Consider the following 20,439-nt stretch of genomic DNA (forward strand, 5'->3'; position numbering starts at 1 on the left):
CTCAATACCACATAACCTTGTGACTACAATTTCCTTTGCCCCTGGTAAATGTAAACATATCTCACAATATAAACTGCAATTATGGAAAGCATCCAAAATCAATGAATAGGTCCTTGTGAACAAAGCAACACAATGAAAATATGGGGTTAGAGACTGATGCTCTTTGATCTTGAAAAGCAGCCATCCTAATTCCTTTTCCCTATGAACTATCTCTTCTTGTCTCTTCCAAAAAAAAAAGACAGTTCTAGTTATTTACTAGTAACACTTTCCTTCTAATTTCCTAAATATAAAATTTATTTGGCTAAAATAGAGCTTATCAGATAACAAAGCTGATTAGGTCTAAGTTAAGAATAAACTGCTCAGAAGTCTGAATAGGAAAGTCCATGCACTTTAGCACACAGTCTTTGTGGTTCGTATACTAGCTAATCAGAGGTCATTCTAAAACACAAATCTAATCAAGAAATAAGGCTTAAAATCCTTGAATAGACTTCCATTACTTTAAGAAATGGTTTGCATCCCTACCTGCACATATGAATCATCCTAAACCCAGCCATAGGGATTTGCAAAAAGATCCTCAAATTCTAACATACAACCAGAGAACCATTTTCTCAAGACAAAGCCCCAACACCTTTTCTTGGCATACAAGGTACTTCACCATCTGTTCCCCATTTACCTTTCCAACCTGATCTTCTACCCCTCTCCAATCACTCCTCAAAGCCTTCAACACACCCTTTAGGTTCTGAATGTTTCTCACCACCCTACCACTGTGACCTAAGCCACTATCATCTCTCATCTGAACTACTTCAAGAGAATTCTTACTGGTTTCCCTGTGTCTAATCTTCCATCTGTACAATCTAGTCTTTGCATACTAACCAAAGTGATCTTTTCAAAACAGAAGTTAGATCGTGTCACCCTCCTACACAAAACTTTCTAATGGCTTCCCATGACACACAGAGTAGAATCTATTGTCCTTAAGACGCGACATGACCTAGCCCTCAGCCATCTCTCTAGCTTCATCTCCTGCCACTCACCCTCTCACTGCGGTGCTCTAGCCCCACTGACTTTCAGCCATAGGCAGGCCTAGCTCACACAAGGTCTTTGCACTTGGTGTTCCCTCTGCCTAGAATTCTCTCTTTCAGACAACCGCATGGTCTCTGCTCAAATGTCACCTCTACCATATCTTTTCTTCATAGCACTAATTACTACCAAACATTATATATTTGTTATCTGGCCATCTCATTAAACAGTAAGTTTCATCAAGGCAGGGGGTTTGCCTATGTTGCTCTGTTTTGAACAATGGCTGGTATATAATAGGTACTCAATATTCACTTTGTTATTGAATTCTCACAATACTTTGTGTTGTGGGTACTACTGTCTCCATTTTACAGGTAAAGAAGCTGAGGCTCAAAGAGGTCACAGAATCCGCCTGCCACAGTGTATATAGGAAATAGGATTTGAACCCAAATCTGGTTGACTCTAGAGCCTAAGATTAAAGTCACCACAATGGTAAACTCTGCTGCACTATTACATTTATGACACATTGTCAACCGAGGTTCCATTGGAATTTGAATTCTACAAAAGCTGCAGCTTGCCTTATTATCTTTGAACTCTAAGCACTAAGAGCTATATAGGGCAGATACTCAAATCTTTGTTGGATGGCTCAATCGGTGAGTAGATACAATCATCGATGTATTCTTTCCTAACTAAACTGTGTTCTAAATAATTAAGATGACCTAATAAATGACCTCCAGAAAAGTAAGATACTGTTTATCACTATTTGACAGGCTAATGAAAGCAATGAAAACATTTGACAAGTTTTTTTAGGCTCACTAAATTAAAGCGGCATCTCCCCCACATGCTAACAAACAACACTGGAGAAAGTAACAAGAGTCTGTAAACTGAGTCCATGTCAAGTTCATGGTAAATACCAAACCTATTTATTTCACTGTTGCCATTTAAGAAACATGTACCCATGTTCCTTATTCATTAAGCTGATACTTCATTCAATTTCCCAACAGCTCGTAACATCTTTTCTATTCTCCTTAAGCTGTGATCCTACCTATATTCCCTCAATTTCCACTTCACTCAGCTTTTTCCCTTCACCTCATAACTATCTGACTTAGCTTTTCTTTTACTTTTGACTCCTGTAAAGGCTAACTTCCTACTTGTGCCTTCCCCTTTCTGAGTTGTAATCACTCAATAATTTCCTTATTTGCATCTTTTATCTTCCTACCACCTTCGTGCCCAAGGTTTCTTGCCTTCTGTGTACCTTTTCTGTACTTCTTCTTGTTTTTAATAGTTCAAACTTTAAATTTGTTGGCAATGATAAAGACTCAAATACCTACACCTAGAGATAGCAAATGTCAAAATATAGTCATTTATGTTTTACATCTTTTTTAAGATACAAAATGTAAAAAAATCTTTAATTTTCATCGCTCTCTAAAACGGCAGCCTTCTTTCACCCTGCCTTTGCCCCAAACATCAATGCCATCTAATGACAGTACCTAGTCTTCTGTTTCAATTTCCTCAGCTGCAAAATGAGGATGATAATTTTACCTACTTCGTGGGTTATGAGAAATAAATGAGTTAACAAATATAAAGCATTCGCAGGAAATAATAAAATAAACATCTCGAAAATCCAAATACCCACACCCAGAGTTAACAGAAAGTTAACATCTAACCATTTGTGCTTTAAATCTTTTTTAAGATCTAAAATGTAAAAAATGCAGATAATGCCTCCTTTACACCCTGCCCATCCCATTCCTTCTCAACAGGATTTTCCAGCCGATGGAAAACCTCCCACCCTATGCCTTCAAACTTCTTCTATGCTAATATATGTCCATAAATTACAGTATTCTTTTGTGTTTCTTAAAAGGTCCTATACTTTATGTATCTTACTGCAGGTTTCTTTCTTCACTCAACATTAGGTTCCCAGTAATTATCCATATCCCACACACAAAACCAGACCTGGTGCACTCCTTTCAAAAGTTACATATTCTCTATTATTACAACTTATTTTCCTATCCCATTACTGGTAAACATATAGGTTATTTCTAAATTTTGCTGCAATGAATCTTCTTGTCATGTCTCCTTGTCCATAGTTTCTTTCGAGTATATGCCCAAGAGTAGCAGGGCTTGGTCACAGGGTATAGGCATCTCCCACAGACATTGCTAGATTAATCTTCAAAGTGATTTATTAATTAAAAATTCACCAGCAATGTTTGCAAGTTCCCATTTCTCCACTACTTCCTGACTTTCCTGCAGGAAAGGAGGAGGTGTTTCAATGCTGACATTCAAAGATGGCGATTCTGGTCAAAATCTGCCTTTCTAGCCTCCCATACTTATCTACCAAAAATGTAGATAAAAAGGACTATCTACCATTCCAGCAACAAACTTGCCTTCCCTATTATTTTTACCCAATTCTATTCAAAAGGTTCTCCCTTCTCAACTTCATTGTCAAAGATATTCAAGAGCCATTCCTTATGTGTCCCCCATCTCCCAAACTTGTGGGAATTTTCCTGAATCTTACAGCAATTTGTTCCTACTATACTCAGTCTGGTATATAGGATATTTATACCATAGTTTTTGAAGTACAGTTGTTTGGGTGCCTGCTTTACCCCTAGCTACTCTTACCTATAACACACACAAAAATAAGTACTAATTTGTTAAACAAGTACTACAAAGCTAAATATTTGGTTCATGTGAAAAAAAAAAATGACTAAATTCATCATTTTCCTCTTCTACCTGCACTCCTTCTATAATGATTATTAGGGCATCCATTTAAACAGGTACATTAAAAAATCTGCTATTTCCTGGGTTTTGCAGAGGATTTTTTAAATCTTTTTTCAGTCGATCTACTTCAAAGTTTTTGTTTTCAAGCTTCCTGTGAAAAATAAAATGTATAACCATAATGTTATAAACTAAATACTGAGAAGTATATCCTCTTTAATGGAGCATGTATCTCTTAGCCTCCATGATACTTACCTGATTATAACAGACCTACTAAAAGGTGAAATGTCCAGACTTACTATACATGTAAAGGAGGCTTTTAGTCCAAATGGAAGACAATCACCAAGTGAAGAAACATGAGTAAGGCAGCACTAAAAACACCTTTTTTCCTATGAAAGGCCCTTCTCTATGAATTATGGCTACTACATTTCAAGGTACTAATCTTGCTCGGGACACAGTGTACCTAATTTCCTTCCCTAATTAATATGATCATTTTTGAAGCTCAGGTACATTTTCAAATCAGTACAGTCAGTAACAATGGTAACAAAACTACTTTTCTTTCCTCCCTTCAACTTTAAGAATCACTAAATGGGCCCCCACATATGGAAGAAAGGTAATTTTGTAGGGAAGGGAGAAGGAAGAGAAGGGGAGGAGGGACAAAAGTCAGACTAAGTTACATTACTGTGAACTTCTTCATCCAGTGCTTTTACTTTCCCTTTCTTCTTAATGAGCTGGATTTTGCAGGCATTAGCTTCCCAATCTTTGTCATTGCCTCCATCAACTCCCACACCTAAATCATCAAGAGGTAGAAGAGCAAGATTTAAAAACTAGCTATTAGATTTGTGAGGCAAAATTTTTCATTAAATTTTTTCTCACCTAATTCATTCATTTATCGATTCAATATTATATGTCAAGAACCATAATGGCTGCTAGCGACAAAAACGGAAATAACTCAGTTCCTATCCTCAAATTTCTAAAAGTCTACTGACAAGACAGACAAGAAAATAATAATCACAATACAGTGTAGTTTCAGGTTATAATAAAAGTACTACAGGTTGCGACTGGGGTACAGTGGAGAAACACAGAAGATGTGTTCCCACTTCAGAAGTGACATCAAGAGGGACTGTCGAGGAATACTCTCTTGAAATTCTATTTAAGTTCCTAAGGAATTTGAAAAAGTTACCCTGAAGGTACAGCAAGCAGTTTCAAGTAGAGAAATCACATGGCAAAAAGCTTAAAAAATTCTCTTTGGAAATAGTGTAAAGTGTAGAGGACAGACTGGAGGAGGAGAAACAGGAAGAAACCAGCTCTCAGAAGTTACAGTTACAGCAAAGCATAAAGGAAGAGGGCCTGAACTAAACAGTGATAATGCAGATAGATATGGGTGATTCTGAGAAGTAGAAATGACTGAATGTAACATGAGAAAGTGAGAAAAGTCTGGGATATCTCCTAAGGCTCAAGGACTTGTTGACCGTTGATAAAAGGAACACGGAAACGATAAAGTGGAGAGTTGGGTGGAAACCAGAGCACAGTCAGTCAATTCTCAACATGCAAAGTTTATAATATCATGATTTAACCAGGGAGAAATTTCTAGGGGGCAGTTGGAAATACAAGACGGCAATTTGGGAAATGCATCTGGATTTTAAGTCACCAACAGATAGGAGGTGGATGAATTCAGAGCTCACCCAAGAAGAAACAAAGTAAGAAAAGTGGGCCTAGCAAAATATCTTGAAGAATGTTAATATTTAAGCAACAAGGTGGAAGAAAAAGAGCCCCCAAAGCAGAGAGAAAAGAAATAATCAGTATGTAAGGAGGCAAACAAGACATGTTATCAGAGAAGCTAAGGAAGAAGAGAATTTTAAGAACAAAAGAGTTGACAAAGTGATTTTCCATTAACTAAGGAAAAGTGATGGAAGATAAATGCCCATTATAACTGTCAATGTTAAGTGTACAGAAAAGCATTGACACAGGAGGCCTGTACTACGATCCTTAGAAGTACCTGCTGGCAAAGTTAGTCCTTGGTTGATATCTGGAAACTTAAATTTCAGGGGGGCTCCCACCATCCTAATTAAGAATGGCTCACTGCACCTAAACCATCGGTGCAACAGTTCTAGAGACTGAAATTTTGGCACATGTTAGACAGAGGGAGTCTGCATGCATCTGCCAATGAAAACCTTGCGCTCTGAGTCACCAATAAGCTTTCCTGAGAGACAACATTTCACACATGTTGTCACAACTTGCTGGGGGAATTAAGTGCATCATGTGCAACTCCACTGAGAAGTCTTAGAAGCTTGTGCCCCATCTCCTCCAGACTTCACCCTATGTGCCTCTTCCATCTCCTGATTTTGCTTTGTATTCTTCTGTTGTAAAAAATCGTAGTCATGAGTACAACTATATATTAAATCCTTTAGGAAGTCATCAAATCTTAGGGTGGTTGCGGGGACCCCCAATACAGTTAAAGGAAGGAACTAGAATAGAAAGTAAAGTTGACAGAAAGTTATTTTTATTTGCTTTGTCATTTATTTAAGGTAGAAGATTCTTAGGCAAGTTCATATGCCAAAAGCTTGATATTCTCGGAAGAAAAAAGATTAATGTTAAGGAAAAAATATATATATATAATTTATAGAGTAAGGCCTTTAAGAACTTTGTTCTACCAACCATGAAAATGCCATAGATGATTTGTTTTTATAGTAACATTCTTAACAAAAGAAGATATCTACAAGAAGCAATACAGTACATAAATGGTAATACTATCAAAAGTACATGAACAAACCTTTTAAAAAGACAAAAATTCTTCAGATTTTAGATTTACCCAAAACAAAACTGACATTACTAAAGAATCTAGTCACCTAAAACAACCAAACTTCTGTTTACATTCAAGAATCATGCAAAGCCCATTGATATTTTTTTAAAAGGAAATACCAGCAGAATCATATCCTCTGTACTCCAGTCTCTGAAGGCCTTTGATTAGAGTCTCCAAGATTTCTCGTCTTGTGCGAGGGACATGGTAGTTTAAGTAAGCAAATATACCTGCAAATAAACAAATATTTAATAGAAAATTCTGTCTAAATAAAAATTAACATAATTATGACAAAGTCCTCATTTACATAATTATGTCTAATATATACAAAAATGTGAAGCTAGAGTCAATCTTTAAAAAAGAAATAAATCCTCACTTCAAATTGTCTAAAGGCAGTGAAACATTTCCAAAGGGGATTTCGCATTTATAAAAGATTGAAGCAAATATGTCAAAATAAATGTTTATTTTTTTCAAAGCAACTGGCCCATATAATATGGTTCGTTTCCCAATCAGTGGCATCCTACATGAAATACTACATATCAAATTCCAATTCAAAAAATGCCCCTTTTTTGAGACAAGAAATACTACTATTACCAATAATCATTACTGTCATTTTTGGTTCACTATTGGAACAAAGACGTTAGAGTATCTGTTATCATAGGGCAAGTAATAACAAGTGTTGGAAAAGACGCAGAGAAAAAGGAATCCTCACTATTGGAATAAAAAAAGGAAAAGAGGAGTAGAGGAAGAACCAATAGGAGCAATATTTCCTCTTATATAACTGGGCAGGAACTAAAAGGGAAAAAAGGGTCACACATGTAGAGAAATTTTCTAAGATCAAAGTAACAGAGCTGGGAGAAGGAAAAAGGGGATCGACCTAAGTCATGTATGGTCAGGAAAATGGCAGATAAAGAGACTGAATCTGACTATTTTATATGCCAGCCCAAGACGGTCCACCTGCTGTAATAGCTGGAAAAGATAACAACCAATAACCGGCCTACCAGGCATACGGAGCATGTTCACAAGAAGGGCATTCATAACTCGAAATGGTGCTTATTAGAGTAGAAATCACCAGATTGATCCCCTTTCCAGGTCTTTGAGCCATCTTATCAAACCTCCCAATAAAAAGATCTGCTTACAGTAACTACAAAAGCCTAAAAATCAACTCTCCACTGCTCTTTGGTAATTGCTCTCATTCCACACAAAGCAGTGGTATAGAGTAGAGATGTTCTACTCCCAAATCAACGTATGCATTCAAAGTGTAAGTTTTCTTATTAATGGAATATACTTGGAAAAACTGAAGCAGATGCTTGTACCTATAGGCATCATTCTCAGAAAATGGCAGCTTAAATACAATGGTATGAAAGCACTTAAGAGTACCTTGCTTAACAAAATAGTCAGTTATGACCTGAATCATAGACTTGACACACCTGGGTGAAAGCAATTTAGCTATAAGTAAAGACTATTAAACCTTATTAAAATGAAAATTGAATGCAACTTAGCTGACTAATCGAATTATTAAAGTTCCTATGCCTGGTTGAATTAATGTCCAAAAAATTTTACTTATATTTTTTCACTTGACAACTTAGTATTTTCAGACCCTAGACACTGAAATGTATCAGCGTTAAGTGTTTAAGTTCATTATCTAAATATTATACTTTCTGAATCAAAACCCATCTACAATGGCACTTAAGTTTCAAAAATTTTTTCTTATAACACAAGTTAACAAATTAATTCATCATCATCATCAAATATTCAAATTACTACGGAATGAATTGTAAAAATCTCTTTCTACCTCCACACAGGGAAGATAACCACCATTATTCCCACACACATTGTCTCAATCTTTAAGTTGTGAATTTTTCTACATAAATAAACCTAGATGTTATGGCTTCAGAGGGCTTTTTTCTTTAACACATAAATTTGATGACATTATATATATCATTCTGCACTTTTTTCTCTTAAGATATTGAGATTGCTCTATGACAGTACAACACATCTACATTAGTCTACTTAATGGCTGCATATAGTCGTATTTAGTCCATAATATAGTCCATAATAGTCGTATTTTACCTATTTCCCTATTAATTGAGGTTTTTCTTCTTCTTTGTAATAACAAACAATGCTGCAATTAAAGTGATACACATCAACTAAATATCTGTCATAAAACACAATCAATACTGCTAAAATTATGAAGGCCCGTTCTATAAGTAGATTCCATTAGAAGATGAAATACTGAGATAATATTTTCTACATTCCTAAAAACACAAAGTAAAAATTATATGGAGTGATACATGAGGAATTTCAATTATTTATATTTTTTAATTTTTTAAAACATTTTTCCTATTTACAAAATGCTGGTTCAATTGTCCCCTTTCTTTTAAACAGATTCTGCCACTGGAAGGAGCTCTATAACACCTTTCTTGCACATTTAACAATCTGGAACTCAAAGCACTGTTTAAACCCTGACATTTGTAATTATATATTGCTTCACAGTCTACCTACGTCATTATCTGTCCTGGTGATGCACTTCCTGCTCACAAACCTTCAAACACGCCATCTCTCCTACTTCCCTCTGATTAATCACATGAGACCACAATTTTTCATCATCCTCCCAAGTCAGCTCTTACTCCTTCATCCCAGAACACCCTTACAGTGAGGTCCATCCATTTTAAGACCATCTACACATTTCAGGTCCACTTTCATAATGGCCCTCTCAACTGCTGACCAATCCTGTTACTTCACAGTTTACCTAACCTTCCAACTTTCCACCAGATATTATTCTAAAATTTAGACTCTAGACTACTCTCAAATCCCCACTTACTTCTTCCCAGCTTCCTTCTCATTTTTGGTAGATTTTCACTTTAGAGAAATAAAGTCTTCATCTTCATCTCAATAGTAAAATACTCTTCATAGTCGTTAAACTTTTCTTTAAAAGCTCAAAATAGATAAAAATATTCTACATAACTACTCCCTGAGCCAGCCTCCCCTATTCATAACTGTTGATAAGTTATGGAGAAAAGACTGTTCCATGACCTGACTCTGTCTGTCCCACAAGCTGGACTTGGGCCAGAATGGAGGTTGCTTTTGACACCTGAACCAGAATTTTGTAAATAAGAAAAATATTTTAAACAATTAAAAAACAAACAATTGAAATTCCTCACTGTGTCATTCTACAGAATTTTTACTTTGTTTTAAGGACTGTAGAAAATGTTATCTCAATATTTCATCTTCTAATAAAATCTACCCCCTTACAGACTATCTAATTGTAATTCAAGTTCATTCTGACATAAATCAGCACCCTGCCTTGCCTCTGGCTATGTACTGGTTCTGGAACAGGTTGTTGTCCGGATCTGGTCAGTGTAATTTCTGTACCTGATAGCATTCATGTACTAATATCTGTGAATATTCCCCGACTTCTACCTTCTGGCACCTGCCAAGTGGCCCAAGAATCCATTCCAGCTTGGAGCCACCCAAGATAAGACTCATATGTAATCCTATTAATTACCAGACTGGAGTGGCCAGCCTCCTTCTTTGGTTTTTCTCCTTCCTCTACTCACAGAGGTAGATTTTCAGTCTTGGGGCCTTTCCCTGGGTCAGTGTGTACTAACATAAGTGATTCCTCACCTTTGTAAATACAGAACTTTTTGTTAACATCAAAAGCCATCACTTCGAATATCTTCAAAGTTTCTAGGTCCCTGAAATGTACAGTCAAAAATTCCCAAACCACAGAAAGAAAACACTATTTGCAGGATGCTATATAAGGATGAGGTGAAAGAAAGGTTCCATAAGAAAAGGTTTAAGAAATATTGAGTTAAACAAAGTTAATAGGTTCATTGGTAGTTCTTCCTAGAACCTTTAATCTTGCTAACTGCAAATCTCCAAAAGCAGAATTTCCCAAACTTATGTATTATAAAACTCTTTCCCACCTTCTACTGCTCATTAGCTGCACCTATTAACTTCTCCCTTTCCAGGGAACACAAATGAAGAAATGTTTATTAAACGATTAATTATTTTCTTTCACAACTACTTTATATCCAATATTGTTTCTAAGGATATGTTAATAGTGCTGGTTTTATGATACCTAGAAGCAAGTCTCAATATATCCCTCGATTACCTCCAAAACCATTAGACTGTGTAATTACAAAAAAACTTTTTAAGGATTTCAGGATACTTTTAAATTACAGCTACCTAACTGCTTTTAAATATAACCTCATTTACACTCTAACCAAAGCCAAAGGTAAAACCAAGTGTATTCCAAAGAACCAAGGATCAGAGGAAGATAAAATAAATTTGGAAAGTAGACACCCTATTTGTCTCTGGGAGATTCACGACACTTATTAGCAAATTAAAGGTTAAAAAAGCCAGTTAGACATTGTTTAATCTGTTGCTCCCCAAATTTACTTGATTATAGAATCTTTTTTTGTCTTATTAACACTTATTAACATCCCAATTCAACCTGGTAAACATTACAACAATTTTATCAGTATATCAGACTGAAAAAAGAATCTCACAGAATAGTTAGCCCTCATTCTTCTGCTTTAACATTTTGCAATGTTAAAACAAAATAATCTTTTAGAAAAATCTATTGAATAGGAAGCAGGTAATCAGAAAGTAAATTTCTAAATTTTCCATCTAATCTCATTTCCTATTCAATTTCTCTGTCTAGAAATTTTATTGCATTAAGATGTGAGAGGAAAATAAAGACAGTCAACCTTCAGAATTCCCATCAGAGAGGAAATAAATTCTGGACCTTATTCCTGGAATAATGCAAAATTCTGGTCTGGGTTAAAAGCAGGACCTCAGAATTGCCTCAAATACTAGTTCTTTCTTTATTGTTTATAACTTGTTTCCTCAGCAATAAAACTGTAGGATGGGGATGTTGGCTAAATGAAAACTTTCAACACCTAGTCTCCACCCTAAAAGCCTCACTCTACCTCTGCACCTTTTCTAAACCAGATCAGATTTTTTTTTATAGTACTTTGTCTTCCTTTTTCCAGGAACAAGATGAAGAAATGACCTGCAATTAGAAAGCCAGGTACTAACCTAGGCACACACCTCATCATTCAGGAACAGTTAATTACCGAATGAAGCAAACTGGGGATTAACCAGTTTGCAAATTCACTACTCCACAGCTCCAAACTAAATTATGTGTTTTTTGTACACTCTACTAACTAGACATGGCAAAAGTATATCTGATTCTAAAGTCAGCTACACTCTAATAATTTCAGCAAGCTATTTGTAGGTGTTTATTCTTTTTGTTGTTGTTTTTTTTAATCTACTCTAAATTTTAACCTGCTCCTATTCAGAAGCTGAAATTAACATAAAGTTAAATACAGGAAAAATATACATTCATGAGAACAAGCCACCTCCTGATCAGTTCTTGCAAAAAGCGTAAAAGAATAAGTTTCCCAGATAATTTCAATTCTATTAAAGTTATATATCCCTTAAAAATGAGGGTATTTTTTCTTCCAGGAGTAAGGTCAGTTGTAAATTTCAATAAGAAAAGTAACTGACAATGGCCAAGTTAATACCAATTTTAGTGCATATCAATCATTCCAGATATAATTCTGGCAATCTCTTTTAGCTAACACTTTTAGGTAATATTAAAACAACTAAGTCTCAAAACATGAAATAAAAGGGCCTAACTTTATGTTTTAACTGTTCTAGGTAAAACATATGTTAAACGCAAACTATTATTCATAGATAAGTGTTTTAAATGGATGTATAAATGATGTATGATCTATCGCCAAGGTCACTTCTGGGCCTCTTCCACCAGAGGATCCGGTCTAAGTTCATTCACCAAGTTAATGATCAGTAATAGTTTCTGTAAAAAGGGGAGGGGCAGGAGGTTAAGATTTTCTGTAATGCCGTTCTCATATCTCTAGTTATTGCTCTGTTGTCTATGGGCCTGACCCAAAGAAAGCAATTTAAAATATTTTTAAAGGTAAATCTTAGAATACAAGAATAAGTCAAGAGACCTCACCTCATGTTCCACAGGTTGCCTCATCTGGTGGATTCTTGTGAAGACACCTCCCTCCACCCCTCAATTCCCTCAACCCTCTCCTTTTCCAATACAATCATTTCTCTTCTCCCCTGGTTCCCTTCTTCGCGTAACGCCTACCCCTTCGTTCCCCCAGATCCCCGCCTAAGTCTACCAACGCCCTCCGGCTCGCAGAGCTCAGCCCCGGTCCCCAGGACCCCTGGCCAACGCAGGGCACCCTCCGCCCATCACCCAGACTTCGCACCCTCCACACTCCCGATCCCACTGGCGCCTCAGGCCTCAGCAGCTCCCGCACCGCACCCCAGCACCAACGAGCAACACGCCCCCCGCCTACGGCACCTTACCGCACATGATGTAGGAGGCGCGGTCCGCAAAGCGAGTGGCGAGCGGCTGGCAAGGTTAGGAGCGCACACGAGCCTGTCCGGCAATCGGCGGGCGTGGAAGCCAGGGGGGACGCCAACACGAGTCCCTCTGGGATGCGACAGCCGAGATAAGGACTGCCTTCACGGCCTCCCGGGCTCACCAGCAACGGCCTCCTGGCCCCGCCCCTCGGCGCGCACCGCGTCGCCGCCGCCGCTGTCAGCAGGTCCCATTGGGCCTCGTCCGCGCCGCTCACGCGCAGATCCCGCCTCCCTGCACCGCCCCGCCCACCCGCCCCCGAGCCCACGCAGGCGCTGACCTGCTGGAGGCTAAGACGTGGCAGCGGCTCGCGGTTGCATCCGCTTTGGGTTCCTGGAGCCGCCCGATCCCCGGGTGAGCAGCGGGAGGGACATCGCTGCTGGGGAGGAAGAAACTTGGTGGCTGCCCGGGAAGGACGGAAAGATCAGAGCAGGATGGAATTTGTTAGCAAAGCAAACAGCGTTGGGGCACGCGCCCGGTGCAGTCCAAGGCCCCACGCTCCAGCACCCCACGAAGCCGAGAAAGAGGAGGAGGAAAGCAGAAAGCCTGACTAGGGGATCTTGAGGGACAAACAAGTGAAGGTGGGAAAGAGACATAGGCTAAGAAAACTTGCAAAGAATTGATTGAGATGAGGGGAGAGAGATACCAAAATTCTTGATTGCAAAGAGCCATGGAGGTTCGGCTAGTCTTTCTGGTGACTGACAATTCAGTTTCCGATTTAGGCTCTATGTGATATGCTTAGCTTTGGAAAGCCCTCCGCACCCCGTCCCCACCCCCACCCACTGCATCTGTAACCCCCAGTTTTTTGTAGAGGGGCGCGGGGGGGGGGCGGAGTGGGAAGACATCTGTTGGCCCACCCGAGAGGACTGTAGGAATTACCTAGATTTGACAGCCTTAAGTTTGACTCACAAACGATTGATTAATTCTATGAATTAATATACCATTCCTGCCAAGAGAAACTTAATCAAAGAGAGATGATGTTTCTGAGAATTTATTACCTGGGCATTTGCTTAGGAAGATTTAAATGGTGTCTTTAGTCAAATGTAGATGGTTATCATAACCATTAATGACTCTAGAATAGAATCAAATAAAAACTTGTATGGCACACAGAACATAGGAATGACATCTGACCCCAGATGTCTAATCTTACCTCACACTACTGTTCTCTTCCTACTCCAACTTCCAGCCCTTTTACACTCCAACAATGCTGGATAGGTAGTTTCTCAACTGGGCCAACATTCTCAAATCTTTTGCACACCTTGGTTACTCTTCATGGACTTCCCAGCCCATCTCTACTTAAATGCTACTTCTCAGGGAAAACTTTTTCTCTCTCCCCTAGACAGGTTTAAGGACATGGATTAACCTCTCATTCTTCGAGCTGCCCCTTTAAAGCAATATGCTTTGTAACTTTATTATTTTTTGTATATTTCCCTACTAGACTAAGTTTCTTGAGGGTAGAACAAGTCTTTGCATACCCAACACCTAATAAAAACCTAATACAAAGTAAGGGATCAAAAATGCTTTTGAGTAATTGAAAAAAAGGCAAATGTCCTTAGCAGAATTGATTTTCTCTGGCTGGTTATATGAACAAGTGAGCAAAAGGCTTTTTCTTAGAGGGAAAAAAAATGCCTTTTTATCACTGGTCACAAAGAAAGGCCAGAAAATGTCACATTTAACTAATCTAAGTATTTCTAACGTGAAAGCCCCTTAATATTTCAGGTCCTTAATCAGGTTCCTAAATCACCTAGAGCAAAGTTAAAAAACAGTGAGCTGTTTGATAATATACAACACATTTCTTAATTCAAGAGGCAAAGGCTCTGTGAATGTACATCTTAACCTCAGAACCCTCATCGAAGAGGTTCTGGTAAGACCTCAGTGATATTGCCAAGGAGTCAAGGTATGATTCCAATGTTTGAGCAACACCTTTATGCACTGCCAGAAAACCTGTCAATGCTTCAAAGAAAATGCCAGCAGTACCATCAAAATTCTCATGCTCAAACTATAATAATCTATTATACCCCCTGCTTTTCTCTTCTGCTTGTTACTCCATCATAACTATCAATTTGTCTTGTCCATCTCCATGCTACAGCTGTTTTGGAAGATGCTTATACACTAGTTGAGAGGAAGAAACTTTGAAGGCTAATTTTTTCCAACTGTTAGTATAGACAGACCAAGGGAAAAGCCCCAAGGCTGAAAGTCTAACTCCACAAGCAGAGGGCAGGGAAAGATGGAAGAGGCTGGCCACTCCAGTCTGGCAATTAATAGAACTTGTAAAGGGAAACTTACAAGGCATACCATGAGTGGCTGCAAGATGAAAAGGATCCCTGCGCCACTTGGCAGGAGCCAAAGAATTATATGGGAAAAGGGCGGAATAGTTATAGTACTAGTATGTGAATGCTACCAGGTATGGAAATTACTTCACATGCTTGACCAGGTCAAGACAGCCACCTGTTCCGGGAACCAAAACACAGCAGGAGGCAATGGTGTGTATGTGTCAGAAAGAACTTCAATTACAATCAGACAGTCTGTAAGGGGAGTTTACAGAAAGCAACCTCCGTTCTGATCTGGGTCTAGCTTGTGAGACAGGCAGCAGTCATGTCTAGAACTGTCTCTCCTCCATATCAGCCTAACCTTGAATAACCTCACCAACTGATCACAACAAAGAACCTGAATACTAATATGGAAGAACTTTGTTTGCCTGACCTCCATCTACACAGAGCTTTGCCACAGCTGGATCTTTGGGAATAAAGGCCAGAAGAGAAAAAATAAATAAATAAATGATCTATGAAGGAAAGGGGACATCTGGGTCTAATTCAAACACCTAAGGAAATGGAAAAAATTTTCTCAACTGATCAAAAGTTCTGAACTAACTGAACTGAAAAAAAAAGTAATGATGATAAAGGGGTGTCACTCATCATCTCTTTATGCAAGTCCATTTCCTTGTTCATAGATTAGTCCTGTCAAATTAAATGGCTCTCAGCCTCCTTCTTGTCATGCAGCCTGATGGGCTAAAGGCCAGCAGGGCTTCCAGTTGCCATGTTTCAAGAAATGATGAACCATAATTGAAATAGCTTTATAAGGTCTTTAAACGTCCCCACATTTGTGATTTTTATCCCTTACCTGAATTCCAACAATATATAGCAATAAAATTACTAAAATTAAAAAGGCCTGTGTATAAACTTCCAGTTATAAATAAGTCTTGAGGATGTAATATACAGCACGGTGACTATAGTTAATACTGCATTGTATATTTGAAAGTTGCTGAGAGTAGATCTTTAAAATAAATTCTCATCACAAGAAAGAAAACTGTAACTATGCGAGGTGATAGATGTTAAATAAACTTATTGTGGTGATCATTTTGCAATATAAACACATATTGAATCATCTTATACCCCTAAAACTGATGTAATATGTCAACTATATCTCAATTTTTAATTCTTTTTGAATAATTAGAATATGAAGAGCAGGGGCTCATGTGTTTTACGTTTTAGGGAGTTTTGTGGAGAAATGTACTCCAGTGAGAAAAGATGGTAGGACATATCAAAAAAAAAAGAAAAGTTCAGCCATTAAAGCCTATGAGAAGGAAGAAATGAACACAACAAAAGATACCAGGCAAGGGTCTCAGAAAGACCCCTTAAGTGAACCCCTTTGGTTTCACCACTATCCACAATTCATCCTACACACCTTCACACCAGAGTGATCTTTCAAAAACACAAATCCGATCCTGTTTCTTCCTGTTTCCAATTCAGTAGTTACCCTTCACGTGTAGAATTAAGTTGACTCCTATGCACACACACATAATTATTCAGGATCTCATTCCTGCCAGTTTTATCAGCATCATCTCCTACCACTCTATTCAAGAATCTTATGGCCTAGCTATACTACTGCCAGTTCCCTAAAAAAAGAATACCATCTCAAACTTCTGCATATTTGCACTTATCCTTTTTTGAAAGGAAGCGTTAAAAAGGTAACCAGATGTTAAATAGGGCTAGACTATAGAGGACTAGTCATTCACAAAATGTGATTATAAGGGGACCAGAAAAATTCCCTTTTCCCAAATTACCTCCACTCCTTGCCTATCACATACCTAAATATAGGATTATTTTTTATTTTGCTACCGAGTGTGAAAAGGTCACTGAGGAAATATAAATTTTGATGGGGCTAAAGATAATTTTGAAATAAGAAGGCTGACCTAGACGGATTACCTTGGCTGATGACACTGGGCAAAAAAGGGACAATATAAAAGGCATGTGGAACTGAGTATGGTAATAGAGAGGAGGCCAAGATATGGAAGGAACCAGAAATAAGTTGGTGATAAAAGCAAACTTTACCCACTGTAATGGTTAATTTTATGTGCCAACTTGGCTCAGCTACAGTGCCCAGATACCTGGTAAGACATTATTCTGGATGTGTCTGGGAGGGTGCTTTTGGATGAGATTAGCATTTAAATCGGTGGACTTTGAGTAAAGCACATTGCTGCCATAATGTGGGTAGGCCTAATAAAATCAATTGAAGGCCTGACTAGAACAAAAGACTGACTTCCCCAGAGCAAGAAGGAATTCACCAGCAGAACTGAATTTGAACTATATCAGCTCTTCCCTATGTCTGCCACTTGATAGCCCACCCTGCACATTTTGGACTTGTCAGCATCCATGATTGCATGAATCAATTCCTTTAAATAAATCTCAATCTCTCTCATCTGTTATATATATATATATATATATATATATATATATATCTTATTTTATATATTATATATGTATATATCCTATTAGTTCTGTTTCTCTAAAGAACCCTAATACATCCACCTAATGATTTTATTGATTTCCTCAGTGTTGAATAAACGTATGTTTTAAATTTCTATAGGATAAAGCTTTCGATGACAAATAATAGAAATCCACTCAAACTAGCTGAAGCAGAGGCTTTATTGGCTAACACAATTGTAAAGGACAGGTATACAAACAGTTTTGGGCACATGTATATCCAGGGACACAAACAATGCTGTCAGAACTCTTTTGGATTCTCCCTCTCTCTGACCTCAAACAGTTCTGGGATCATATCTTTACAGCTCACAGTCCAAGAGGAGAGAAGCTACTCCTCCATCCTCATGGTTTATATTTTCGGCAAGGATTCTGATCAGACCAGTGTGAGCCATATGCCCACTCCTGTGGCAAAGAGAGCAGGACACTCACTGCAACTGGACAGCTCCACCAGAATCACAGAGTAAGAGGTAGTAGTTCTTCAAAGGAAAGGGGAAGGTGTTGCTTAAAAAAAAAAAAAAAAGAGAAAACACTAAGAAAACACAAATAAAAGATGTCTACTACCTCAGGTGAACACAATCTTGATTGCCTCACCAGCAAACCTCAGGCTTGAGAACAAAGGATACTGATTCCAACTGAATTAATACACACGCCCCACCCAATACTCCTCTCTAGGATGGCTTCAAATTTTCCCAGTAGGCAAAACTTGGGGCAGTTTTCTAGCACTGCTAGAACCTCATTCTAGTGCCAAGAAATTGCCGATAAATAGGAAACCACAAGATTACCTGGTTCTATCTAGTATTTTGTTCCTGTAGGATGTGATCAAAACCAGAATAGAGGTGGACCATTCAGAGCTGCCCACAGCTTTAAGATCACTAGAAATGTAAGGCAACAGGAAAAATATTTTCTAGATTTTCTTTCAAGAGATATAAGTCAATTCTGCATAGCCCACAGGTGCCTTGTAGTTATCATAGATAAGTATAAGGAGTTTAAGTTTGGGGTTTCCCAAAGGGATATCAATTCCCAGTGGACTGGAGAGCAGCTAGCTTCATATTCCTGCATAAAAAAGTGGACACACATGCACTGCTTCAACCCATTATGGTCTGGAGCAAGTAAAAGGTGGAAAAGACTTTTGCCCACTGAAAGCAGTACCTCTGAAAACAAGGAATGCTTCTCTCTTCCCTCGGGTAGGTTTACTCAGGATGGGTATGTAGGTCCAATTCCCTTAGGGCAAATAGTACAGCAGTGATGTGTATAGGCTCTGCAGCCAGAATGCCAGGGTTCATGTTCCAGGCTTTCCCACTTAAGTTGTATGGCAATGGAATATGTACTTCTCTTCTTTGTGCCTCATAGGATTATGACTTCATAAATGTAAGGTGCTTAGTATAGTGTTTGTCACAGTGAATGCTCAACGAAAGTTTGCTATTTTTATGTATTTTGCTCCTTATTCTGTATAGAGTTTCATCCTATTTAGGGAGTAAAAAATCCTCCAAGTGCTTGGCTTATTCTTGGTCAATAATCTTAGTTTTAAATACTTATTGAAATGTCTCATATTTATAAAGTGTTTTTAAGAATACTTCATGTAAAAAGATTTTATATATTTTAAAAAGGTTAATTTTTATTTATGTTTTAGCTAAACACAACTAATAGTGAATGATTACTTTCTTTCCTTGGGACTTTATAGAAGAAAATTAAGTATAATTTAAACATTCAAAAATTTAAAAAAATTACCTGATTAAACTACACTTTCTAAATTAATCTTTGATTGAAAAAAAAGCTCAATTAATTTAAAAGTTAGTTTTCATTTTAAGATTGACATTTGGCACTGTCCGCCACAAATAAAAACCAGTAAGATTATTTACTGAGTCCTCAAGGCTCTTTGTTAGAAGGCAGTCAGCTTCAAGTGACAGAATACCTGACAACAGAACAGCTGACATAACAAAGAAAACTTTTATCTCACATGATACTCTGAAAAATGGGTGGTTCCAGGGCTGGCTCAAAGGTCAGTAATGTCCCCAAGGATCCAGACCCTTTTTTCCCTTCCTCTTTGCCATTCTCAGTGAACTGGCTTTTCAGGATTACAAATTGACTGTCCTAGCCTTACACATCAAGTCTTCGTACTACGGTGTATCAAGCAGAAGAAAAGGAATGGATACAAAGAGCCTTATTCAGGTAGATTAACTCTCAGTCAGGGAAGGAAATCTTTCCAGAACTCACCCATAGACTTTCTCTTACAACTCACTGGCCAGAACTGGGTCATATGTCCACACCTAGACTAATGACTGGCAAAGAGAAAAAAAGAATTAAAGTGATTGGTTTAGACTAGTTTTTATTTATTCCCTGGGACTCAGGTAGGATCTACCTTCCTTGGGCACAACACAACCAAACAATATTGAGAGGACCTCTCTCAGTAAGAAGCAGGGGGTGTATGCTGAGTAGGCAACTGAGTTTCTCCAGCACTCTCCATACTGACCATACCCTACTTTTGCACTATTTCCTACCAAGCACTTCGACTTTACGCTCAAGTCATTCTTAGCTTCTTATAATTCCCCAATACAATTCGCAGCTTCCAGATTGTTTATGCTGCTCTGTGTGCCTAAAATGTTCTTCCCCACCTTTTCTTCTTATCCATGGTTGATTCCTTTTGTAGAAAGTCTTTCCAATGCTTTGGCCTCTCAGTTACATGATTTCCTCTCTTCCAATAATCTAATTCACCATCACCGCAGCCAATTTGATTTCATGACTAG

The 20,439-nt window shown here is 38.0% G+C and overlaps 1 protein-coding gene across 2 annotated transcripts in view; it reads right to left on the bottom strand.

Moving 5' to 3' along the window:
- Window positions 1-13,080, bottom strand: part of GFPT1 (glutamine--fructose-6-phosphate transaminase 1) — a 53,441-nt gene extending 40,361 nt beyond the window's left edge. Inside the window, exons 1-3 of one of the 2 annotated variants that reach the window (XM_039852451.1) lie at window positions 12,878-13,054; window positions 6,652-6,759; window positions 4,412-4,519 (exon numbers count right to left, since the gene is read on the bottom strand). In XM_039852451.1, coding sequence (XP_039708385.1) covers window positions 4,412-4,519; window positions 6,652-6,759; window positions 12,878-12,884 — 223 coding nt within the window. In that variant the 5' untranslated portion in view covers window positions 12,885-13,054. Of the gene's footprint in view, window positions 1-4,411; window positions 4,520-6,651; window positions 6,760-12,877 lie in introns of both variants that reach the window. The other variant, XM_039852450.1, reaches the window with a different exon arrangement.
- Window positions 13,081-20,439: the final 7,359 nt, after the last annotated feature.

The sequence above is a fragment of the Pteropus medius genome, unplaced genomic scaffold (assembly GCF_902729225.1).
Source record: "Pteropus medius unplaced genomic scaffold, Ma_sr-lr_union100, whole genome shotgun sequence".
Classification (NCBI taxonomy): Eukaryota; Metazoa; Chordata; class Mammalia; order Chiroptera; family Pteropodidae; genus Pteropus; species Pteropus medius.